This window comes from Muscardinus avellanarius, assembly GCF_963383645.1.
Source record: "Muscardinus avellanarius genome assembly, chromosome: 10".
NCBI lineage: Eukaryota > Metazoa > Chordata > Mammalia > Rodentia > Gliridae > Muscardinus > Muscardinus avellanarius.
In genome coordinates, this window is record NC_137796.1 from 9,374,260 (window position 1) to 9,401,248 (window position 26,989).

Below are 26,989 nucleotides of genomic sequence, written 5' to 3' on the forward strand. Positions count from 1 at the left end.
TTGGTCTTCCCTGGTCAGGCAGTGTCTCAGTCTTTCTTTTTTATTTTTTTCATGATCTTGGCAATTTTGAGGTGTACTTGTCAGGTAATTTATAGAATTTCTCCAGTTTGGGCCTTGAGTGATGCATTATTATGATTAAACTAGAGTTATGAGTCTGTAGAAAGAATATCAAAGAGGTTAAGTGCCTTCCCATTGCGTCATTTCTGAGAGTGTCATAGACACATGGAAGTCATGTCTTTTTATAGCATCAAATGTTTGGCCAGAAGTCATTAAATTTATTCTGTCCCTGCTCTGGGGAAAGGTTGTACTCAGTACTGTGAATATAAGGAAATATTTCTCCCTCTCTCTTTTTATTTCTCTCTCTCTCTCTCTCTGCCATTTATAGGCTATATATCAAGTATTATGCTAAGCCATTTATTCCCTCCACTTAATCTTCATATAACATAGACACTGTCATTTCTATTTTACAGAAATTAAATTGCCCACACGTGCCCAGCTATTAACTGGTAGAGATGAGGGTTAAATTCAGGTTCTTGCTACTGCACAATGATGCTGTCTATAGATTGTGGCTCTGGCCATGAAATGCTGTTCATAAGATGAAACCCATACACAGATGGAAAGCTAGAAGGATTCTTCTGTAGTTTTCATGAAAGAGTGAAGGCATCATACAAAGATCTACAGCATTGCCAGGTGTGGTGGCGCACACTTGTAATCCCCGCGCTTGGCAGGCTGAGACAGGAGGATCACACAGGTTCAAAGCCAGCCTCAGCTATTTAGTGAGGCTTTCAGCAACTTAGTGAGACCATTTCCAAATAAAATATAAAATAGGTCTGGGAGTATAGCCCAGAGGTAGAAAGCCTCTGGGTTCCACCCCAGTACCACAAAAATAAATAAATAAATAAATAAATAAATAAATAAATAAGATGTACAGCATGGCCTCTCAGAGGAGGTGACATTGGAACTGGGAGAGAAAATAATTCTGGAAAGAAGAAACAGTATATGAAAAGGCACAGAGGTTCAAAGAGCTTGGTGTGTTCTGAGAAAAGAGAGAGAGCAGTCCAGTGTGGCTGGAGGGGAGGGTCCAAGGAGAAGATGCTGATCTTGTGTTGTATCTTCCAGGCTCATTTTATGAAGAGGCATGTGTTATGGTTTAAATATAGAATGTCCCCCCAAAGAGCTCATGTATTCATGTTCAAAGTCAATACAATTTAATTATGAGGGCTCTAATCTCATCACTGGATAAATCTAAATTACTGAATTTACTGGGTGGCAACCTAGGCAGGTGGGGTTTGGCTGGATAAGGGGGGTCTTTGAAATAATGTGGTCTTAGGAATTGTGTTAAGTCTTTGAATCCCCTTGCATCATGCTCTCTGCTCTCTTCTGTCTTCTTCTTCTTCTTCTTCTTCTTTTTCTTCTTCTTCTTCTTCTTCTTCTTCTTCTTCTTCTTCTCCTTCTCCTTCTCCTTCTCCTTCTCCTCCTTCTCCTTCTCCTTCTCCTTCTCCTTCTCCTTCTCCTTCTCCTTCTCCTTCTCCTTCTCCTTCTCCTTCTTCTTCTTCTTCTTCTTCTTCTTCTTCTTCTTCTTCTTCTCTCTCTCTCTCTCTCTCTCTCTCTCTCTCTCTCTCTCTCTCTCTCTCCTTGCCTCTATAATGTGAGAACAAAGCCCTTACTCTATCCCTTTCTTTGCCTCCTGCCACCTGAGCTTCACCCATTTAACCTAGCCTAACACGGATTGAATCCCTGAAATCACCAGAACTGTGAGCCAATAAACCTTCCTGTTGATTCTAAGGGCCTGGGTGGCCGAGTAGCAAGAGCAGCAAACACACAGTCAGGAGGCTTGTGGCAAATTCTGGTGCTGATATTTGTGCCATTTTGACTCCTCCAAGTATGACCTCCATCTTCTGTCAAATGGAAAGGATGCTCTGCCCAGTTACTACTGCTCGAATGATATGAGGGTCAAGGGAAGAGGGCTCTGAATGCTGGGATGGGAAGCATCAGATGTCAGATGCACATGGCCACATAGCAACAGCAATGCCACCTTCCAGAAACCCAGGCCAGCCCCAGGCAAGATGATCCAAGTCGCAACATCACTGACAAGGCTTGTTAAAGGGGATTGGCAGCAAGACCCCATGGAGTTGCTGCCAAAAGTCCCACTTTGCTGCTTATGTTGTTATTTTCCCTTTTAAGGGACCATGAGCCAATTTTCAAGCAGTTTCTGAAGATTTGATTAGGGGCATTAACATCTCAGGCCATCTGGTCATGCTAAAATCAGTGGGAAACAATGTCTTCGAGATTTGACATAGCCGTGAAGGCATTTGGACAATCGCAGGGGCAGTGCATCCTGCGCTGAGCTGAATTATCTTCCAATGCTAAAGTAAAGCTCCTTAGAGTCACAGCTAAAGTTGGTGATTTTCAGTGCTGTCTGCGCAGTCCCTGTCCCGCAAATCAGACAAAAGACCTGGTACCAAACATTAGGTTTGCATACTCGACATAAAACAATTTAGGAAACTTGATCTTGGTTAGGTTTAATCTTTGTCATCTCATCAGCATCGAATTAGAAAATGTATTCCTGGGACACAGACTTTTAGCTCTTTAAAATCTATATATTTAGCTGAGCATGGTGATGCACACATGTTATCCCAGTACTTGGGAGGCTGACTCAGGAAGATCACAGTTTCAAGGCCAGCCTTGGCAATTTAGTGAAACTCTCAACAACTTAGTGAAACCCTGTTTCCCAGTACAAATAATGCTGTGTACATATATAAAATTATATATGTACCCAGAAAATTATATATGTTTCCTCTGGGTTCTACCCAGATTCCTTCTGGAATCTGGGTAGAACCCAGAGGAAAGCACAGCAAGTATTTTGCAATATATGTTGATATTACTCTGAACTTCATTATGATGTAAAATTATAATATACCAATAAAAGTATATTAAAAATAAAAAATCTGGGCATGGTGGTACATGCTTATAATCCTGGTACTTGGGAGACAGAGACAAGAAGGATTGAAGGTCTGTGGACAGTCTCAGCTACTAGTAAAGACCTCTACAACTTAGTGAGGCCCTGTTTCAAAATAAAAAACAAAAAAGGGCTGGGAGTGTAGCTCAGAGGTAGAATAGCCCTAGGTTCAATCCCCATTACCACAAAAGAATAAAATCCAAAAACAAATTTAAATGGGGTGAGGGCTGGAGATGTATTTCACATGTAGAATGCCTCTGGGTTCAATCCCCAGTACTCCCTCCGCCCCAAGTTACTAATGGGTGAAGGTGTGGAAGGAGCTGGAGGAAGCTCATCAAATGCTTGTAGGTCTCTATCACTCTGAATTACATTATGCTGTGAGCCTACAATGTACTAATGAAAGTATATTTTAAAACATTTATTAAATGAAGGAATAAGTAATGTGTGTTCTCTCAGCATTCTGGGTTGTGGAGTGGAAAGAGAACAGGTTTTGGAACCAGCCGGGTTAGGGTACAAATCCTATCCTCTGCTGCTGGATGCCTGAGTTTTCTCTAGGTCTCTGTTCCTTTCCACAGTAAAGAGGGAGGGAGGAAACCCAGAGAAAGTGTCTGTATTACCTTCTTATTGCTGCTGTAAAATGTTGCCACAATCCTAGTGGTTCAAAAAGATTCCTTATAGTATATTTTTGGAGGTCTGAAGTCCAAAGTGGGGTTCATTTGGCAAAAATTGAGGCATGACCAGGGTTATGTTCCTTTTGGAGGTTCCTGAAGATCATTCATTTTTAGTATCTTAGAGCCTCCTGCATTCCTTGGCTTGTAGCCCCTTCCCCCATCACCAGAGCCACCAGGGCAGCACCTATAAAGCTCTCAATGACTTCTGTACCTTTTTCATTATGGTCTCACACCATAACATGGTTGATAGTGATGGTGACATCCATAGACACAGCTTCAGGTGGGCTTTCTCCTGGCTTCCTTCCACTTCCCCCCATTTCCCCTTCCCCGTACAGGATATTGAGGTTGACATTGGTATTCTACATAGGTACATGATTATGGAAGAAATTTCTTCATTGGTCCTCCCTCTCCTCCTTCCTTTCCCCTAGACCACCTTCCTGGCTCCGCTGAAGTTTCTTCTGCATTATCTGAAGTCACTCTGGTATCCCTATTACTTCCTAACTTCTGCATATGAGAGAAAATATATGCCTTTTCACTTTCTGAAACTGGCTAATCTCACTTAACATAATGTTCTCCAGGTTCATCTATTTTCCTGCACATGACATAATTGTGTTCTTCTTGATTGCTTAGTAGAATTCCACTGTGTGCATATCCTATAATTTTGTAATCCATTCATCTGTTGATGGATGCTTAAGTTGGTCCCATGTTTTGGCTACTGCAAATTATGCTGCTGTATACATGAATATCCATGCATCACTATGATATTCTGACTTTAATTCCTTTGGAAGATACTTGAGTTCTTTTCCATCTTTAAGGACTCATGTTACCACATTTAGCCCACCAAAAATAATCCAAGATTGTAATATTTTCATCTCAAGATCTTTGCCTCAATCACATCTGTACATTCCTTTTTTCCATGTAAAGAAACATGCTCACAGGTGCCAGGGATTCAGATGTGGACATTAGTAGGATAATGCAAGAGGACATTATCCTACTTACCACAGAAACCTTGTAGGTGGTGGCTGTACTTAACAGATTTATGTTAAGCTAAACCATGCCTTTTTGGCTTCAGATATTTGCTTTCACTAAATTTTACTTTATTTTGATGCTATTAGACTATGTTAGGAGTAGAGCATAAGAGAAAACTTCATGGAAATACTTGCATTTACTATAACAATTGTAACAAGGATTCCTCGAGAACTTATTTCTTATGAGAAATCACAAAAAATAGTAGGTATAGTTTTCTCTAGTAATCACTTTGTTTCCACAAATGAACGATAGCTGGCATAGATGATCATTTCCCCCCGTTTGTACCCACTATTAGGAAGCCAAGAGAGAAATGTGTTGTCTACCTACAACAAAGGACGCTACAGCTTGCATTATTAGTATTAACTTATCTTGTTCCCATCATTATCCCTTTTTGCCAGTTCCCTTCACCTATTTTACATTATACTTCTTTTTGTTGGTAGTAAGCCCAGAATAAGGTGTGGTGAACACTTTTGTTATTTCCCAAGATATTTTTTTTCCTCTTATGTGAGATACATATGCCTGGTACATATCTCTTTGTTCCAGGAAAACACAAGTGGAAAAAAAAAACATAAAAGGAAACATCATCAGTAGGAATGTACAAACACTGACCTTGCAGGGCTGAGTCCAGCCCCCCTGTAAAGAGAATGGAGCTTAAGATGACAATATGAAAAAAAGCCTCTAACTCTTTGTATGCTGAGCACACTAAGCTTATAAATGTCAACGTTCTAAATCACTTGCTTGCTGTTAGTTGATTGCTGCAACTGAAATCCTTTTCTTTTCTGAGGGATGTTTAGCTTTTCTTCTATCTTTACCCATGGCCAAGAGACACCAGAAGATTTGCTAATATGACTGAAGATATTCTTCTTAAGGCATTCCTGAACTTTCTGAACTTTCATATCATTGCCTTCATGGTTTTGAGTATGAGCTTGTTTTCTCAGAAGCGAAAACCGGAACTGTGTGTTACATTGCACAAGGCTTTGATAGCTGTAAAAAAGCCAATCTTTTTTTTTTAAATCAATATTAGTAAAACCTCTAGTGACAATATCTCTGAGATATATTCAATCATAAGCACTTATCTACAAATTCATCAAACCACGCAATCACCAAGTCTGAGAACCTTTCAAACACTTATAGACGGCATGCCAGGACCATCTCCTATTGCCCTGTACACCCATAGAGTCTACAATATAGTATGTGTTCGAGTTCATGAGTAATCTCTCCCGTCTCAGAAAGACTAGAGTTCTATTCAAATCCCTGTGGATTGTGATGGGCACAAGGACTTGTCCCGTGCAGTGACGACAAACCACACTGAATGACTGGAACTGAGACATTTGACCCATGGGAGAAGTTTCTGCCATCTCTGATATTCCACAGCAGTTATTTCAATCCCCATCATTTTGTCCTTTGGCAAAGACACGCTGGCCAGATGATCCATGAAGTACCTCCACGTGCAACCTCTGTTGCGGATGTACTTAGGTTCTTGTAAAATTCCCACTGTGACAGTATACTCTCTTTCTACCTTTCTCCCACTCCAGAAAATATACCACAACACAAATGAATAAAAAAGTCATTAATTTCGGCACCATCTCAAATCCACTGCAGTTTATTAAACAAAATAAATCAGCCAGCATGTTGGCATTTTAAATAATAATAGTAGAAGAATGACTTGTGAGGCATCTCACAATGATTGACTGAACTATTCGTCATAATATCATGACTGCCAGTGCTAGTTCCAATGGGAAACAGCCCTGAGACAACTGTTCCTCACATGTCCTCTTAGAGACCTTCCTAAGTCCCAGAGAAATCATCTCTGAGTTTCATTCTATATGCCATGTATCTCCATAAAGGCTCTTCAAACCATGTGAGTTCCAACAGAACTGTGGATTGTTTTTTACTAATGGCCTTAACATGCACAAGGACCCCACTGTTAATGGGGTCTCTCCTCTTCTGCCACCATGACCTTCACGCAGCTGAATCACGAGCAGTCAACTTACCACTCCACCACCAGCTGAGTGCACGAGCACGGACATCCCTTCTCGGAGGTTGGCAACTTCAAAGAGCATCATGTAGGCTGTGACGAAGTTCATGGGGAAGGCGGCAGCCTCGGAGAAGCTCATTTCGTCCGGGATCTTGTAGACAAATTCCACTGGTGTGCAGACCACCTCTGCCCAGGCATTGTAATTGACAAACGCCATGACTCGGTCCCCTATCTGGAATGGTGAGTCACAGGGTTAATGGATGCTAATTTGAAACAGAGGGTCAAGAAAGAATAAAACCATGAGTAGCTGTCCATGGTAGAGAACATCATTGTTTCTCCTAACTTATATACTTGGGACCTCCATCCAAATTCTTCTGAATATTTTATTCTTTGATATAAACAAATAACACTTAAATATATTTTCAGTATTCATAAGTTATGCAACTTATTTTACAAACCATTGACAGCTTTCTATTTCCTGCCTACCTCCCTCAACCCTAGAACTAGGGATGCTGGGTGATAACTAACTCTGTTATAGTTAGATATAGACTATCCTCTGAAGAGCTCACACATTAATGTTCAGAACTGATATTAAGTCATAGTGGTTGTAATTCCATCAGTGGCTTAATCGATCATAATGGATTCATTGAGTGGTAAACTGGACAGGCAGGGTATGGCTGCAAGAGATGGGTCCTGAGTTGTGGCCTCAGAGATTATAAATGATCTTTCCTCCCCTTGTTTGGTCTCCCTCTCTGTACTTCCCACCACCACACGCTGAGCTCTGCATACTTGGCCTCACATAGACTGAACCTCTGAAATCTCCAGAGCCATGAGCAAATAAATATCCTTCTTTTAAGTTGTATTTGGCCAGATGTATTAGGTCACAGCAGTGAGAATTCTGAGACACGCTCTCCTTTGGAAATTCTGGCCATCATGTAGGTGGTAGCAAGAGGCGAGCTCAGTATCAACACATGGAATGAAAGTAGAAAATTATTATCAGCAAAACTACCTTACACCTGACCAATTTGTGCCCCTTTTTAGGACTTCTTGAGAATTTTAGCACGCACAACTAAAGATGAGGAACTTACAACCTACTGGAGAAGGTATTTCTACCCAGAGAGTTTTTTATATGCATATTTGATCACAACACAAAAGACACCATTTACTTCACAACAATGATATACCAGACCCTGTAATTTTCATTTTATGTGACTCATTCAGTCTACATGACAGCTTTGTGGGACACTGTCCACATTATACATATATTGGACTCTTGCCCAAGGATACCCAAGCTAAGACCTGTCTGATTCCAGTTATCCACTCATGCCGTTGCCATGATCCCCTGCCAAGACTGTTTACTAAGCTCCTTCTTGTTCTTAGTTGTGGAACTGGAGATATAAATGTAAATGAGGTACAATTCATGCTTCCAAATTGCTTACATTTCCTGGAAATTTCATGTGGCCAATACCAGAGGACAGGGCTTAGAAAGCAAATCCTTTTGGAAAGGATATTTCAGTAGAGAATGAAGCCTTTTAAGCCAGAGGCACGATGGTGATGTTTCAGACATCGGTCCAAAGATAATAATGAAAATTGTGTTTTTGTATGTAGAGAAGGGCAGCTGGGGACCAGCGAATGCCAGAATAGCTTGGAGGTGAGCTCCCTGGAGCCTTGGGATTTGCCACACTGGTCAGGTCTGTGTATTTTGGCATGGGGCTGTCATAACCTCAGTGTGTTCTGGCATAGCATCTACCAGAACGTGCTTGCCAAACAGCCAGGAAATGTTGAAGTAGAGAGACATACCAATCCTGGCACCTTTTGGACTTGGATAATGAGGAGTTCAAGTGGACGAGATAGGTGTGGGTGGCATCAACAATATTCGGAGTGAGCCTCCATCCCTGTCAGAGGGCTCAGCTAGGCTAATTCTGGAGAGACACCTGAATCCCAGGAGCCAACTTTTTTCCACAGTATGTGTGCTATCAACCAGAGCTAGGAGAACCTGGTATGTTTGCTCTGAGAGAGACAAGTAGTTAGGTAATCAGTGTGATGAGTTGATAGCTGGGCATGGGGGTTTTGAGACTGCCTCCTCACATAGCCATTTCTTATCCTTGGGAAGCTTTGCATAAATACAAACAGGGTCTTCCCCACCTTTAATACCCCCTGAAGCTCTGCACAGGGAGAAGTCTTTGCTTAGACTTATCTGTGTGTTATCTCCAATTCTCCTCTACCTTCTTCTCTCTTCTTTCCCTAGCTCCTAATTCCTGGAATATTGGAAGGAGGTGGCTTTCCACCTTGATAGCAGTAGCAGTCCGTCCCAGAGAAGAGGCAGTTAAGAATATTAGCCTAGAGTGATCAAGGGGGACTGGTGGGTAGGGGTTAGTGTGAGAAAAGGAGAAAGAAGGGCTCAGCCCTCATGCCCGTGTCTCCCTTGTAGCCATCTTGGAAAACAGGCAGAAAAAGATTAGAAAGGAGTATGCTCGTGCCTTTGAACCTGCTATCTGTGCACTTGGCATACCCTTCTTTCATTTCTTTTTGCAAAGTCTTTGATTTTCCTCCCCACTCAGCTTGGATATTTCTCTTTCCCCGATGACCACCCTTCCTGAAAAACCAGAACCAGCCACTCTTCTCCGTGGCCTTTGTGTTTGTATTTATTTATTTATTTATTTATTTATTTATTTATTTATTGTATTTATTGTCTTGTATTTTTTTTTGTATTTGTTGTTTTCCTTTGTTTTGGAGCTAGGTGCATAGCAAATGTCACTGAATTTGATTGCCCAGAAATCCTATATGGGAGCTTTTAGTACGGTCCCTATTTCACAGACTGGAAACAGAAGCTCATAGAAGCCAAACATCTTTCCCAAGACCACACATCTATAAGTGCCGAACGCAGGATTCTATATGCAGCTTCCTGTCGTGCCAATCCCATTAGACTGGGTTGTCCTATGCGATTGGCTTTATGCTCTAAATGGTGAGTTCTCCGAGGACAGAGGTTGGATGTTACTGATTTATGGATTCTTAATGCATGGCCCAGTGCTTGGCTCAAAATTGTGAGCAATGTGTTGTTGTTGAATGTTTATAAGCAACCGAATCTTGTCTAACTTCTCCATATGTGGCATATGGGGAGAAAGTTGTGTCCTAGAGAAAAATCAGAGTCTTGGCTTTGAATAGAACTCCAGGAACCTGCCCCGGCTCTCTTGGAACAGAAGGAGAAATGGCTGCAGTGCTCTGAGCCTGGCCTGTAGTACAGTGCTGCCCCTTGTAGCTGTCTGATCACATGAAGGTACTCAACCTGTCTGTCTCAGGAGAGCCACTGCAAGTCTTATTATGAAGCTTGGGTTATACCTAAAATATGTGAATGTGGCTCTTACCTCTCCTTAAAAAGCCCTCCCTACCCCAGAAGCGCTCCTTCCTTCCTTGTTATCATTTCCCATCACCCCCTTTTATCTCTTTGGAAGGTCTTACCCACCGGAAGTTACCTTGTTCATTCATGTGACAGCTTTGTTATTCATGTCTTCTTAACCCACAATCAGAGTGTCAGCCCCAGGAAGGCAGGAGCCTCTGAGCCTGCTCCTGTTTATTACGTCCCCATGGCTGCAGCAGAGTGGGTTTTCAGTTAATATTAGTTGAATAAATGAATGAATTAATGAAGACCCAGAATATTACTGGGTGCAAAGGGGAGGCCGCTAAAAGTTAGATTTTATTTCAGATTTCAAAATCAAACGGAGACTTAAACGTTTCTTCATCTTTTGGGAGTGATTTCTCAAGTTAGAATCTGATAAAATCTAGTTTCATCCCCAGAAAATGAAGCAGAAAAAACTACCCTCAAATACACATAGGAAGGTATCGCTACCAATCTCAGTATTATGCACAGGGAGAGGTGGGTAGCAGGGTGGGACCTGAAAGGAAACACACCAAGACCTAGGTGCCTATTTGTTTGAATGACTTTGAGCCTTGCTGCACTGTGTGATTCCAATGTACTAATAAAAGAATAAAAAAGAATCCCAATTACACAAAGGAAAAAAAAATACACATACTCTAACCCACCTCCCAATTTTAAGACACTTTGCAGATTCCTTGAAATCCATCTATGAAGACCTTCTAAGGTATCATGGAAGCCAGGTTTCACCCCTCTCCTCTCCAGCATGCATGCTCAGTGCAGGTCACAACACGGAGTTCTAGTGCCAGGCTGTCTTACAGACTTCACCCCCTCATCTAGCCTGCCTATGTTACCGATGAGGTACAGGGGACATTAGAGATCTGCTCAAAGCTGTGCCAAGCACAAAGATCAGGGCTAGGAGGACAATCTGTAATAATTTAATTCCTGCTACCTTATGTGAGTTCCACGCCGATCTAGTTCATCGTTGTAGTTGTGTCAAATATTAGCACGGGGTTACTGATCACAGTCGATGTTAAACCCAGTGCCTTGAAGACTCACGTAAACACAAGTTCAGGAGCCTGAACAGGAGGGACTTGGCTTTGAGTAAAATAGAAGTCCATTGGGAATGTTGGACAGCTGACATTTATTGGACACATATCTTATAGAGGGCAACTTTTCAAGGGCTTTATGTGGATTAGTTTATGTGATCCTTAAAAAAACGCTATGAAGCCATGGCTGGATACTGTGCATCAGTAGTTTACATAGCCAATATTATGAAGAAAAAAAAGTTACCCCTTCGTTCCTACCTTTTTCACTTCCTCCCTTCCTTCCTTTCTTCCTCCTTCCTTCTTTCCTTCTTTGCGGTACCGGGGATTGAATTTAGGGACATACTACTTCTGAGCTACACCCCAGCTCTGTTTTATTTTCAATTTTGAAACAGCATCTAAGTTGCTGTGGGTCTCACTAATTTGTTGAGGCTGGCCTTGAACTCTTGGCCCTCCTGTCTCAGCCTCCTAAGTACTGGAATTACAAGCATGTGCTAGCATACCGTGCTTACAGCATATCATGATTAAAAATGAATATAAATGATGGAACTAATATTAGTAGCTTGTGTGAAATTGCCAATTGCTAGTTAAAATTAAGTCATTCTGATATATGATATGTTCATTGCTTATACTATGGCTTTCAAATGCAATATCTAAATTGCTGCAGTTGGAAGGAATTCTCAGTAAAGATTTTTCTCAGGAAATTTATGACCTTCATAGGTAAGCAATTTAGTTTGCATGACTTTTCTTATAATTTATTCTATTGTTTTATTTTTTGTAGCTTAGTGTTTTTTTTTCCTACCACTACCCAACAATTATAACAACAGAATATCTCTTTTGTGCAATAGCCCACAGAACAGGTGAATGGTCATAGATTTTACAGACATTTAAACGGAGACAGAGATTAAACCATATGCCAAATTCCATGGAGCTAGAGAAAGGTAGAGCCAGAACTGGAATCCAAACACTCTTATTCCAAATACAAATAATTCATCACACTCGATCAAATCTACAAAGAAAACATAAAGTTATATAAGGATTTATAGCACAGAAAGCTAGGAATTCTGGGAATATTAGTTGAACTCTTTAGGTCTCCATTTCCTCAGTTCTGAAGGGGGGATGATATTAGTAAAGGGTCCTATAAATGGCATGTTACACCCACACAATGTGTCTAGCACAGTGCCTTGAGACAAGGAAGGAACAATATGTGTTAGCCCTTAAAGAGAAGAGATTTGTTCCTAATCTCATGAAATTTGCAGATTTAATGATGGAACGCTAAATGCAGGCTCGCTACATCTCATGAAGCACAAGGAATTAGTTGTCTAATGAATGAACTGAGGGGGAAAGAGAGGCTCTCCTACTGGGAGTGTCCCGGTCTCTGGAAGGCCAAGTGATGAATGCCAGGGCACCACCCTCAGTGCAGGGGCTTGAACCAGATGGTAGCTAGGGTTCAGTACTGGGCTCCTCCTCTTCACAGAAGCCTAAGAACCCAGCCACAGAATCTGTATCATAGAGGAGCTGATGGCTTCTGGTGTCAACAAAGTGGAATAAACTGAGTATTTCAAAACCCTCGACAGAAGAAGTCTGACTGGCCACTTTCAAGTGTTTTATTTCATTTTATTCTCAAGAGGACACATGTGGGTAAGTCATAGGACCAGCCTCAGCCTCAGAAACTAAAGCTAGGCATTTAAAATATTTTAATAGAGCTGGGTATGGTGGTATATGCCTGTAATCGCAATACCTGGGGGGCTGAAAAAGGACGATCACAGGTTGGAGGACAACCTCAGCAACTTAGATTCTCTGCAGCCCAGTAAGACTCTGTTTCAAATAAAAAACTGAAATAAAAATAAATGGCTGGAGGTCTAACTCAGAGCAGCACACACACACACAAATACTGCAATGTATACTGTGTATACACACACACACACACACACACACACACACACATACTTACAAATCACCTCATTATTTGATTCTACTATGAAAAAGAAATAATTTCTGACCAAATAAGCCCAAATGATTTCTTTACTACTGGGCCTCTAGCAACACTTTTTCAATAGTCCCCTGCAATCTATCAAACCAAGAGAGCTACCCAGCATTCGGCTGCATGGCATTCCATCTTCAACATGATTTAAGATCTTAAGTTAATATTGTACAGGGAGTCTTGTATTGGCTTTCTCCCAAATCGCATCCAAACTGGAAATGCGTAGGTGGCTTCTTTTATTGGTGTCTTGAAGCCAAAACTCATTGGCAGAGAGAGAGAATCAAGGATGAGTTTGATAGTAAAGAAATCAGGACTGACTAGAAGAAGATAAATTACACTTAAAGGAAAAATATATGTCACCAAATAGAGTAAGATAGTCCTCTAAGCCTAGTCCTATAACATCCCTGTTTACCATTATTTTTTCTTTCTTTCTTTCTTTCTTTCTTTCTTTCTTTCTTTCTTTCTTTCTTTCTTCTTTCTTTCTTTTGGTGGTACTGGGGATAGAACCCTTCTACCTCTGGCCTATACTCCCAGACCATATATATATAACAGGGTCTCTTAAGCCAGCCTGGCTGGCTTTGAACCTGCGCAATCCTCTTGTCTCTGCCTCCCAAGCATGGGGATTACAAGCGTGCACCACCACGCCTGGCCTTTACCATTATATTCTAAGATAATTGGTTATTTATCCAATGCTCAGGGTTAATGGAGTGAGCAGCACGATGTTTTCCTTTGAGGTCATGCGGAGGAGTAACAATCAGACTATATATATATGTATGTGTATATGTATGTATTTATATGCAGCACTCCCAGGGAAAGATGGCATGCCTCAGGTTATATTGCTTACCTGAGGACAACTGTAAAGTCACATGACAAAGAAAAAGAAAAACGCTCATTTCCTTTTTATTTCTCAATATTTTTTCTGCTGAATTATCTGAAAACTATTGACAAAAAACCTGATAGGTGGGACAAGGCTTCCAGACATTCATCATGTTGAATTTGGAGGATAGTGATAGGAGGACACTGATATTTCTAGAGTATACCAAGACACCCAAGCACCGAGACCAAAACATAGACTCAGGTACAATTCCAAAGGCACAATGGAATTAAGTTTTATGGGATTTGTTTCATTTCTTCCTTTTTAAAAATATCCTTTATTGGTGTATCGTAATTATACATCATCATGAGTTTCCGAGTGATAGAAACACACATATACGTAGCACTTGGTGTGTTTTCCTCTGAATCTGACCCCGCTCCTCCCCATCTCTGTACATTTTACTGAGATTTGCACTGATAATTTCACATATGCATATAGCATTGTTTTAACCATTTCCTTTATCAAGCCTCCCTCCCTCTCCTTGTTCCACTCCCCAACCTCCTCCTCCATTCCACTGGAATCTCTTTATATGAAGCGTCTTTTGTTTTTCAATTTTTTCCCCCCAGATTCTACATACACGAGGAAACATAGGACCCTTCACTTTCTGAGACTGGCTCATATTAGTTAGCATAATATTGTCTATTTCCATCTTTTTTTCCTGCAAATGAAATAATTGTGTTTTCTTTACAACTGAGTAAAATTCCCTTGTAGGAGTAGACCACAGTTTTGTAACCCATTCATCTATTGATGGACCCCTAGTTCTGCAGTTCTCTTTTCTTGAATTTAGTGTCTCAGCATCTGGGGGATGGAACCAGGAATAAAGACTATGGGATTCTAGGAAGAATAAGAAGGCTCTTGTGACTTAAAACCAGATTCAAATGCTACTTGCAGCCCTCTGACCTCACAGAGAACTATTGAACCCTTCTGGACTTCAGGAGATTGCAACATTCTTTACATTGTAGAGTTTCACTGAAGCTAAAAAAAAAAAAAAAGGAATAAAAGAAAAATTACTTCTTTATGCTTCTGGTTATGTTGAGTTCTCAAATGGTAGCTCCCTCCAATCTTCTCAGGAGGAAAACTTAGGAGTGAGGGCTCTTGATCTTGCTCTGAATTGGGTTTTCTGACTCCAAACAACTGCAATATTAGGGAGCTGATTTGTTCACTGTGTTTCAGTCTTTTAGGCTGGATTCTATTTGCTTTGCATTGGCAGGGTAGGAAGGGCCATGCAACTTTTCTCAAATTAAAAACAAATGTTTTATGGTGGAGATTTTTAGATATGGCCAGAAGTAATCAGAATAATATAATAAACCTTTTTATCCCTGACGTACACAAAAAACATCACTCGATGGCCAATTCTGTCCTGTTGGCAGGTACTTTTCAACTTTGATGTAAGATTCCATTCATTAAGATATGTTATTTCCCTCATTCTTGTAAAATTAGAGATTTATAAATGACAACTTCAATAAATCAACTAAGTGAATGTCTACAGAAACCAAATTTTAAAACATAGAGGTGATTTCTCCAAACGTTTGTGTTTTGTAATTGACTTTTTTGAGAGGTCCTGAGGATTAAACCCAGGAATGGTTTAATCTGATCTGTAATTTTAATCTGATCTGTAATGGTTTACTCTGATCTGTAATTTCAGCCCTATTTTTTAAAATTATGAAACAGGGTCTTGCTAAGTTGCTGAGGCTAGCCTTGAACTTGCAATCTTCCTTCCTCAGCCTTCTAAGTACTGTGATTACAGGTAATTAATTTTTGAGCCCAAGATAACAGAAAAATGGGAGCCATAAATGGAGCAAGGAGTTGTGAACACTTACTTAATTCAGATATTTTTATTTAATAGCTGCATTACATGAATAAAAGGGACAACAAGATTACCTACCCACTTAACCAAATTGCTGCTAGAAACAACCAAGACAGTATCTGGGAAAGGCACACAATCTTTGGAAAGCTCTACTTCTATAAACATTGTTAATCACACCAAATAGTACTATAACAATAAACAGCAGTACACAGCCTAGGTTATTTGAAGCATATTTTTGCATAAGAATGCATTGTCTCAATGGACTCCAGGTATACATTACTCCAAAAGACACAGTCAAAACATTACCTCATATCCTTTCACGCTGTCCCCCAGAGCTTCAACGATCCCAGAACACTCAAATCCCGGCACCAGGGGAGTCTTGGGGGGGTTGTCAATATTCCCTTGTCGTACCATCAAGTCAAGGAAGTTCAAACCACTGTGAACAGCAAATGTGAAAATAAAAATTCAAAATGAGATGAACAAAACAAAACAACAACAAAATCCCTAGCCTATCTTTTTTTCTTTCCCATCTCCCCATCTTTCCTTTCTCTGCTCCTTTCTGTTGAAATGTCTTTAATAGTAATGCCACTTAGCCAGAGATCACTAATAATGCATAATCCAGTTTTCCCCATGCAGAGAACGGATGCTCTTCTGGTGGCGAAAACAGTTGCTATTTCAACTGGAATTCAAAAGACAGCCCCTTTGTTCTTCCTCGGAGTCTGTTTTCTCTGTTTTTAAAAAAACACATATTGACTACTCTGGTCATTAGACATTCTAGCACTTAATCAAGGGTTAAAAAAAAAAAGTGCTCGGAAGTGGTTATAAGTAGACACAGGGAAAGTAGCCAGACACAGAGGCTACCAGCCAATCTGTGGGAAAGAGAGAAAGAGAAAAGACCTAATTTAAAAGGTTGCAAGATAACCAACCATCTCTTCTCTATCATGACAAATGCTTAGGCCAGCGCCATGCATAAACAGCAGCCATTATAGTGACTATGAGCCAGAATGGGACCCTGTTATGTTCTTCACAGGGAAGAGAACTCCAAGAAGAGAGAGCAAAGGGATGGCCCAATTTACATGGGGACATCAGAGAGTTTCAAAAATATAAATTGTCCTGGGATGTGAGGTGTTATTGGGTATCTTCTCTTAATATGCTGCTTTTGAAATAAGAAATTTATTAAAATATATCAATGCCATCTCCATGGAAAGCCATGGACTTGATGTCAACGATGCTATCAATGCACAAAACAATCTTCTTTTCTTAGAATTACTCTCGAGGATAACATTTAATACCTATTTGCTAATCACATGGGGAAACATGTCCCATTGGACAAGCACTTTTTTCCATCAGATATGGTTCTAATGTTCTTCTTATTTTTGTAAGACATCATCTGAGAAAGACTTGGGTTATAGAAACAAAACTTCTGCCGGGAGTGGTGATACATGCTTGTAATCCCAGTACTTGGGAGGCTGAGACAGAAGGATCACATATTCATAGCCAGTCTTGGTATAGTGAGGCCCTCTGTATCTTAGTGAGATCCTGTTTCAAAATAAAGAATATAGGCTGGCGTGGTGGCGCACGCTTGTAATCCCCATGCTTGGGAGGCAGAGACAGGAGGATCAGGCAGGTTCAAAGCCAGACTTGCTGGCCTAAGAGACCCTGTTTCCAAATAAAAGAAATATAAAAAAAGGTCTGGGAGTGTAGCCTGGAGGTAGAAGGGTTTCCAGGAACCCCAGTACCACAAAAAAAAAAAAAAAGAAAAGAAAAGAAAAAAATAGCCAGGTGTGGTGGCGCATGCTTGTAATACCTGCGCATGTGAGGCAGAGAGAGGAGGATTGCACAGGTTCGAAGCCAGCCTTGCTAGCTTAAGAGACCCTGTTTCTAAATAAAAGTATAAGTAGGTCTGGGAGTGTAGCCTGGAGGTAGAAGGGTTTCCAGGAACCCCAGTACCACCAAAAATAAAAATAAAAAAATAAAAAATAAAGAATATTTAAAACTCATCAATCAGTCTCAAGGCCCAGTAGCATCTGGCCATAGCTTCTCTTCCAAGCAAGAAAACTTGAACAATATTTTTTTGGGGGGGAGGGAGATATTGAAGATTGGACCCAGGGCTGTCGCTGCACCCTCAGCCCTTTTGCCCTTTTTATTTTTGAACAACAAACATCTCTCTAAGTTGCTGAGGGTCTTGCTAAATGGCTGAGGCTGGCCTCAAGCCTGGGATTCTTCTGTGTCAGCCTTCCAAGAACTGGGATTACAAGCATGCTCACTGTATTGCTAAACTGAATAATTTTTATCACATCTTGTATACTTCTCCCCTGGCCTTTCAGGGGGCCAAGAAAGTACCAAAATCCCCTGACTTCACTCGGTGGTCTCAGCTACACAGAATGGATACAGACAAGAAGGATGACTTCCTTGAAGTGTCCATTCAACAACAACCACAACTTTCTCAAGGTCTTTTTGACCATGAATTTGGCAAGTTTCACATATTGTCCCAAATGGTGCACTTCTTAAGAATGCCCTCCTTAAAGGCAGCTGCAGGTCTCATATTTCTTTGTTTCCAGAGTGGCTGGCATGCAATTGGTCCAAAGTAATTCAGTAGCGTAGACACTAGAGTAACCTTTGCTGGATGAAGCACTAGCCATCGATATTCACAATGGTGTGGTTCTAGCTTGAGTACTAATCCTTTTTAAAAATCAGAGTAACTCATATATTTCTGAAATGTATGTGTTTGCTTCTAAATGTCCTACTTTGATAGTGAATAGTTATTTAAGTCATTTGTTGACCCAAATGTTCTCAATCAAAACAATATGCTTGGTAAGAGCTTAGGCAGAACCAGACACAATGGTGCATGTCTGTCATTCCAGTACTTGGGAGGCTGAAACAGGAGGATCACAGGTTTACATCCTGCCTCTGCAACCTAATAAGGTCCTTTAAATTAGGGAGGCCCTGTTTCAAAATAAAATAAAAGATAGGAGCTGGGCATGGTGGCGCACGCTTGTAATCCCCGCGCTTGGGAGGTGGAGACAGGAGGATCGCGCAGGTTCGAAGCCAGCTGCGCTGGCGTAAGAGACCCTGTTTCAAAAATATAAAATAGGTCTGGGAGTGTATCCCAGAGGTAGAAGGGCTTCCAGGAACCCCAGTACCACCAAAAATAAAAAATAAAAAAAATAAAATAAAAGATAGGGCTGGGGCTATAACTTGGAGGTAGAATGCTCCTGAGTTCAATCCCCAGTAAAACACACACACGCACACACTCACACACACTGGGGAGGCTTAAGCGCAAATTCCAATTTTACCTGAGCAAGTGAATTAGCTTCACATGCTTTCTTTTCACCATCTGTAAAGTAGAGGTTATGATGGGACTTACTACACAAGGCTTTTGTGAAAATTATTGCTGGGAATCACTTAAGCATGGCGCCAGGCATATAATCAGTATTCAACAATTGGTAGACTTCTTTTTTTCTTCCATTTTAAAAAAATTGGCACTGATAACTAAACTCAGGGATATTCTATCTTTGGGCTAAACCCCTAGCCCTTATTTTATTTTATTTTTTGTTTTTGTTCTTGAAACAGGGTCTTGATAACTTGTTGAGGCTGGTCATGAATCTGTGATTTTCCTGTCTCAGACTCCCAAGTACTGAGATTATGGGCATGTATCACTGCATCCAGCTAACTATACCTCTTCAGGAAGGAATGCAGGTCTGTGTGAGACATTTGAAGAAGACTCCCATTTAAACAAGAAATAACTGGGATGCTGGTGCATTCTTATAATCCCAATACTTGGGAGGCTGAGATAGAAGGATCGCAGGTTCAAGGCCAACGTTGGCTACTTAGTGAAGCCCTCTACAACTGAGACCCTGTTTCAAAATAAAAAAAAATAAGGCTTGGGTTGTAGCTCAGAGGTAGAATAATCCTGGGTTCAATCCCTAGTACCACAAAAAAAGAATAGAATAGAAATAGTTTCATATTTGATGTGGAAAAACTTCAGCTATCTATAAACCTCACTTCTATGAAAGGGTTCATTTTTCAACACAGCCAAATAAAGAAGGCATCGCTGTGTAACAGTCAAAGGAATTTCTACATCCCCAATCAAACACTCCATCTCATTCCAGGCATAGTTCAGCTTGCTGTGTTTTCCACTGTGTAAAAATGTATGATTTCCCCAGACCCTGGTGGAAAACTGCCAGCAGAGATGACTTGGTGGTCCTACAAATATAGTGACCCTCTGAAGAAAGATGCCATGGGCAGATCTAGAATGCTCTCTCAAGAGCTCATGTATTCATGTTCAGAGTTAAGCCATGAGGGTTGTAATCTAATTAGTAGATAAATTGATTGTAATAGATTCACTAGGTGGCAGTGTAGGCAGGTGGGCTTTGTCTGAAGAAGCTGGGTCCCTGAGGGTGTGGCCTTAGGGACTGTGTTTGTGTCTTTGAATCCCCTTGCTTGTTTGCCACTGTGATGTAAAAGCTGAGCCTTTATCCCTCTACCCCTCTTCCTGCTGCCATTTCCAGAGATCCAGAGACCTCAGCCTCACATAATCTGAACCCAGAATCTCTAAGAAATGCTAAGCAAATAAATCTTCTGTCCTCTAATTTGTGTGGTCAGTCTTTTTGAATGATGGCAGTGAGAATGTTGAGAGAATGGGTCCAGATGAGATGCTCATTACATGGTTCAGCAGGGCTGTCTTCAGCCACATCCAGCATGAACTGCACCTGAAGATTGGAAACTGACAGCCAGCCACTCATGTCTCCGTGATAAGGGTGAAGGCTGTGTCTATAAAGCCTCTGCTCCCATGTCTTCTGTAAGATACCATGTTTCTTTTGGGCCATGGCAAATGCCACTTATTTTCAGGAACCAGCTATATCTCAAGTGGCAAGGGACAGGCCAGTATTGTTTATTCCAACACAGAGCAGGTGAATACTCATGAATGGAGTATATTTTCCTATTGAATCAGGCCTGTTCAATGATATTGACCCATCCACTTTCTCCTTTCGTAGATACAGCTAACATTTACTCAAGACTTAACTTGTGGCAGGAACTGTGCTGAATAATCTTAAAATTGAACAATCATTGGTTATGTTTTATGTGTGTGTTGTACTAGGGATTGAATCCAGGGACATTTTATCTCTAAGCTACACTCCTAGTCCTTTTCTTTGTTTGCTTTAAAACAGGGTCTCACTAGATTACTGAGAGTCTCACTACTTGCTGAAGATGTCCTCAAACCTGTGATCCTCCTGTCTCAGCTTCCTAACTATGAACATTACAGATGTGTGCTACTTTGTCCAGACAAGAAAAAATGATTCTTAATCAATTCTAATCAATGGGTTATGAATTGTCATACTCATTTTTCAGATGAGAAAGTCTGAGATGCACATGGATTAAGTTGCTTGCCTATAGTCATATCTTAAGAAAATGTGAAAGTTAGAATTTGAATTCAGGCAGAATATACACTTGAACCTATAAAAAACATACTTTACCTCTTCTCAATGGGACCTTCTTCATCCAGTACACTGAGCAAAAGGGCACATCACAGGCTCATATTTATAACTCCTTATCGCTTCTCCTATTGACCACTGACTGTTCTCCAGGGGCGGGCCCTAGGCTGGAGGAGTGGCCATTCATAATCTAATCAGGAGATCATTTCCTAATATGAATAAATGAGCTGGTCCAAGAACTCCCCAAAGCTAGGAATTGTGACACACAAAGAGAGAACAATTTGGTTACAGAAAGGATGTTGGAAGATAAAACTGTGCTGGAGGGACGTTACTGAGCTTTGGAGAAAACTAAGTGAAAAGCCATTAGTAAGGGAATTAAAAGAAGAGAAAAAAAAGTGTAAAACCATCAATCCTACAACCTGAACTGAGAAAGGTTTTGCAGGTTTCCATTTCGGAATTATCTACAATGAGAAAGTCTGGTCTCTAGACTGGGCAAGGCCCCGCCCTGCAATGGCACCTGCTCTCTGAATTTCTTTTCTGTTTTTTTCACAGTTCACAGGTCTTTTTTTTTTTCAGTACTGAGGATTGAAACCAGAGTGTTCTGCCTCTGGTCTACACCCTCAGTCCTATTTTATTATTTTTTAAAATTTTGACACAGGGTCTTATTAAATTGTGAAGAGCCTCACTAAGTTCTGAGGATGGCTGCTAATTTGCAATCCTTCTTACTTAGCTTCCAAAGTACTGGGATTACAGCCATGTACCTCCAAGCCCAGCTCACAGGTCTTTATAATAGATTGTCTTTCCCTGAGTCACCTGTGTGGTCTCCATTCCAAGAGGCCAGAAATAAACCAAATTAAAACAAGTTCCATAATTGATCACTGCTAATACCCCATCTAGACAAATATTTCTATCATCTATCTATCATCTATCATCTTATTCTCTCTCCCTACTCCCATGTGAGAAAAGTAACACTGTTTAGAGATACTAAGATGATGATACATAGACAGTGAAACACAGAGATATAAACTTGGGTCTATCTCATGCTTTTATTTTTTTTACCACAGCAGAAAAACACATAGTTCTATAAAGCTGTGCATTTTCATGTTTATAGTCTCCAGTATTCTCTAAGATAATTTCAGTTTTACCTGGGAACTTTTGGCAAGTGGCAGTGACTATGTCTAATGACTCAGAAGCACATGGGGGTAATCTTCATATCTCTCCCTTCCTTTATCTTTATATAGCTCTTAAGCATTTGAGATCATTGCAAAAAATAGTGTTGGAAAGTACTTGACATAATGTTCTGCTAGGTAATCTTGTTTTTCTCAAAGACTGGTATAATTTTAGTAAATACAATATGACTATTTTATTTTTCCTCTGTCACTAAGTTATTAGTCAGAGGCTAGGTGTTAAGGGTTATTATTGAAGACAAAGAGTAAAGATGGAGGTTTGAGAAAGGGACTCTAAATTCACACCTGTAATCCCAGTACTTGGAAGGCTGAGACATGAAGATCGCATGTTCAAGGCCAGCCTCAGTAACTCAGTATGACCCTGTTTCAAAATAAAAGGGTGGGGGGGGGGCTAGGGGTATATCTTGAAAGGTGCAATGCCCCTGGGCTCAATTCCCAGTACCACATAAAAAAAGATAAAAAATAAAGAAAGGAATCGCAAACACAAAAATCTCAAAATATGTGAAAGTATATATAGGAAATTTGGGGAACAGTCCTTTTAATAAATAACACTTTCTTATATTTGCATAGCCCAGCACAGTTTAAAATGTGCTTTCATACAAATGTCATGTAACTCTGCAACAATCCCAGAGAAGAAAAAAAAGTGCAGATATTCTTATTCCCATTACATAGACATGCACATTAAGACCCACAGAAGAAATCTGACTTGGCAAAGGCAAAGTCACACTAAAGCTGAGACTCAAAGGCGCCATGCTTAATAGTGCATCCCATGACATCATAAAATCCCAAATGCAAGGAAGTCAAATGTTACAAAAAAACCAATATTTTAGGATGCAGAGGCATGAAGACTAAGATGAAGTGGAGAACGAATTAGATGTAGGTACATGGATTTCAGTGTCTGCGTGACCATCTGTCAGCTTGGACCTTGGCTGGGTCTCTAAGCCCTCCTCCACTCTCCTTCTCTGTTTGTTTGACAGTCCTTTATTCTATGGGCTTAAAATAGTATCAGAATGAAAGTGTAGGAAGAGAGGGAGGGATGCTTGGTGACTTGTATAAAGACACTCGCGTGGATGCTTGGACTCTATGCCAAAGCCCCAAGCTGGCCTTGGTCTCACAGGAGATGTGTAGCTGTCTTTATCGTGTGTGATGACAAAATCAACAGACATCGCTTCCATGGTGACCAGACTACCTGTAAGGCACTGAAGGCATGGGCCATTTAAAACTCTACTTTCTACAGAAGGAAAGTGGAGCTGAGAGAAGATAAAATAGCCTTTCCAAGGCTATATTATAGGTACCAGAACTGAGACTACGAGCCCTTTTTATATGACTTTTGGCTTGAACTTTTGACTGTGGGGCACTCATTCTATTATCTATAAACCTTAGCACAATGGTATGTGTATTCTTTTCCCCCAAAGCTTGTCATTTCTTGGTATGCTAATAATCTCCAGTAAAGACACATTATTTCTTAAAAGATAGCACTAAGTGACTGACAATCCAACCAGCCCAGCTATACTTTATTAACTTTCCAGCCTGAGATGCAATGTGGACCAAAGTAGATTACCAAAGAGGAGGTGGGTTCCTGTAGAGGAGGTCCCTTGTCTTTTCTTCTCCCAGGGAAAGGAAGATAGGGGATGACCTAATGAGGGATTTGAGGGCTCTTGCTATTCTGTTCTTTGATCAGTTATCAATAACCTCAGCAGTGACCATTGGAATCCAAATATCAGATCATTTCACAAACACTACGATGAAAACCTCCCTCTTCCTACAACCTAACTTTCTATAGACACAGGTCAATAAAACCCCATCATATGTGTGGATGTTACAGAAATCCCATCTTGCCCCATCATTGACCCAATTAAGAAGCAGATTGCCATAGGAAAAAAAAAAAAACCTTCATAAACCCATTGTTTCACTTGAAGAAAGAAATACTGCTGAGTACATCATTTATAAAAACAGAAAAAAAAAACATCTCTCAAATCTCAGCCCCAGGACTGGTCTAAAAGACTCAGTGTCTTGGTCAGAATTCTCACTGCTCTAATCCAAAACGACTGGCCACGCAAATCAAAGGAGGAAAGATTTATTTGCTCACGGTTTCTTGGAGATTCTGGGCTCATTCTATGTGAGGCCAGGGTCTGAAGGTCAGAGCATGGCGGCAGGAGTAAGTAGAGAGAGGGAGAGAGCAAGGGCTCTGCTCTCACATCATGGAGTCCAGAAGCAAAAAGAGCCAGCAAGCAAGGGGATTCGAATATACAAGCACAGTCCCTAAGACCACACACCCCAGGGATCCACCTTCTCCAGCAACACCCAACCAGCTGAGGTTGCCACTCAGATAAAACCATCACAATGGATTTGTCTATTGATGAGATTTCAATACTCATGACCCAGTTACATCATCTCCCAATACCAATTTATGAACTCCTCGGGGGACATTCTGTATGTAACTGTAACACCCTGTGTAGTATAGAAACTGGTTGTGTTTCTTTATTTGTATTGGCTGTTTAGATTCTCTGAGCTGAATTTTTAGTATTAATTCTCTACATTATCTTAAGTCTCAACTTCATTACAACTTCAGAATGCTCTGAAATTTCCATTGCAAGACATTTGATGTTTGGTTACAGTGATTTCCAAATGTAACCATGTGCCAGAATTCCCAAAAGGGCTTGTTAAAACCCAAAATGTCAATATCTTCTCCTGAATTCCTGACTTAGTGGGTTGGAGGTGATGTCCAAGGTTTTGCATTTCTTTTTCTTTATTTTTTTTTGTTTTGTTTGGTACTGGGGTTCCTGGAAACCCTTCTACCTCCGGGCTACACTCCCAGAACTATTTTATACTTTTTTATTTTTGGAAACAGGGTCTTTTAAGCCAGCGCAGCTGACTTTGAACCTGCGAGATCCTCCTGTCTCCGCCTCCCAAGCGCAGGGATTACAAGCTTGCGCTACCACGCCCAGCAAGGTTTTGCATTTCTAACATGTTTTTAGGTGATGGCAGCTACTGATCTGGGGACCACACTTAGAGAATCGCTGATCTGTCATTTCTTTATAAGCTCATTCAAGTCTGTTTGGAATGAGATAGGGTAAAAAAAATTAATAGATGATCATTAGATAGACATGAGAATGAAAAGCTCCCTGATTGTCCTCTAGGGCAGTTGAAATTTTTTTTTGATTCTGGTCCAGAAGAGCATAGTTATTCTTGCTAAATATGTATTATTAAATTGGGTTTATCATCCCAATTGGTCTATCCTTTCTTGGCTCCTAATTCTTTTATTTAAAAAATTGGTTCTGCTTCCTGGATTTGTGTTCTCCAAAAATGTGGTCAGCAGGACACGGAGTTCTCTTTCCACATTGCTGATTAAAAAAGCAAACATTGGTGAATAGGCTGCCACATCCCTGGTTCCTAAGGATGTTTATGAAAACTGTGAAAGATATCATGGAAGAAATTTAAAATCTAATAGCTGGTATCTGAAATTTCTTCCAATCATGAGCTTTGAGTTTCTATTTCTTTGATTCAACTTAATAGAATTATTATTCTCTGAAATATCCCCAAGACATTTTGTTATGCTTGTGTAATAAGTATTCAATAAAGACCGTGCCGTCTCACTCTTAGTGGGTGATGATAGTCAATTCCCTCCCCCACAGTAGTAATTACGGAGCAGAGGGGGTGCATCTTGAACCTTGAGTACAATCACTTACTCATTTTGGGGATGCATCAGCAAGATCATCCTGGTGATATTTTTTCCTAATTATGCATATCCTGGCCCCAACTCTGAGCATCTCGTTACCCCAGACTCTCATTCTAATTTCCATAAAGGTGCAAAAGACTAATAGCCTGATCAACTGTTCCCATGAATGGGGAATGTTTAAGAAGGAATACATGCTTTCTGAAAGAGCTTCCCCATAGGGAATTGTGAGTTTTAGAAGAGCCCCCCAAAATGAAAAAACTCTGAACACCACTCCCCATCAGATTTTTCTGATGATGGTGCACAAAAAGAAAATAAATCAATGTGTGGCCAGCATTCACTTATAAGGTGTTTACTATGTATCAGGCATGGTGCTAAGTGCTTTGTATCCATGATATCATTTAATTTTTACAACACCCATAAACTACGCTGAGACAAACAATATTATCCCCATTTTACAGAGAATAAAATTGAGGTTTACAAAGCCACTGCGTGATGTGACCAGTGTGAATTCAGAGCCTTGCTCTTCACCAATGTGTTTTGCTTTCCTTTCTAAAAGCCATCACTCAGTTTTCCCAGTAACAAAGATTGGACAATTCTACTCAATTGAAACCTTGAGCACTTGCTGTATACCAAGCAGTATACTAGGTTCTGTATACCCCAAATTAACATATTTTCATGGGGAAAGAGAAGCATAGGAGCTGGTTACAATTTAATACATGTGATGAACACATTTATAAGGTTAGTGTGGCGACCTGGCCAATAGGTGATGTGCTAAGATACAATACAACCATGAAGTGAAAACATTAACCTCCAGGAAGATTTTCCCCAAAGAATCTAGTGGCCCTCTGCAATCACCAAAGCTCAGTTTAAATCCTTCTCTCTGACTTTCTGGCCCCACTTCAAGTGGGTTGCTTGAAAATCTCACAGTTTAGAATAGTAACCTCACTCTACAGGGTGTTGGTGTGAA

General features: G+C 40.5%; 1 protein-coding gene across 1 annotated transcript in view; it reads right to left on the reverse strand.

Moving 5' to 3' along the window:
- The window catches only part of VAT1L (vesicle amine transport 1 like), a gene marked incomplete at both ends in the record, with an annotated part of 178,012 nt that overhangs the window by 133,693 nt on the left and 17,330 nt on the right, over positions 1 to 26,989 (reverse strand). The window contains 2 exons of the mRNA XM_080704536.1: positions 6,654 to 6,869; positions 16,028 to 16,157. Coding sequence (XP_080560662.1) covers positions 6,654 to 6,869; positions 16,028 to 16,157 — 346 coding nt within the window. The remainder of the gene's footprint in view (positions 1 to 6,653; positions 6,870 to 16,027; positions 16,158 to 26,989) is intronic.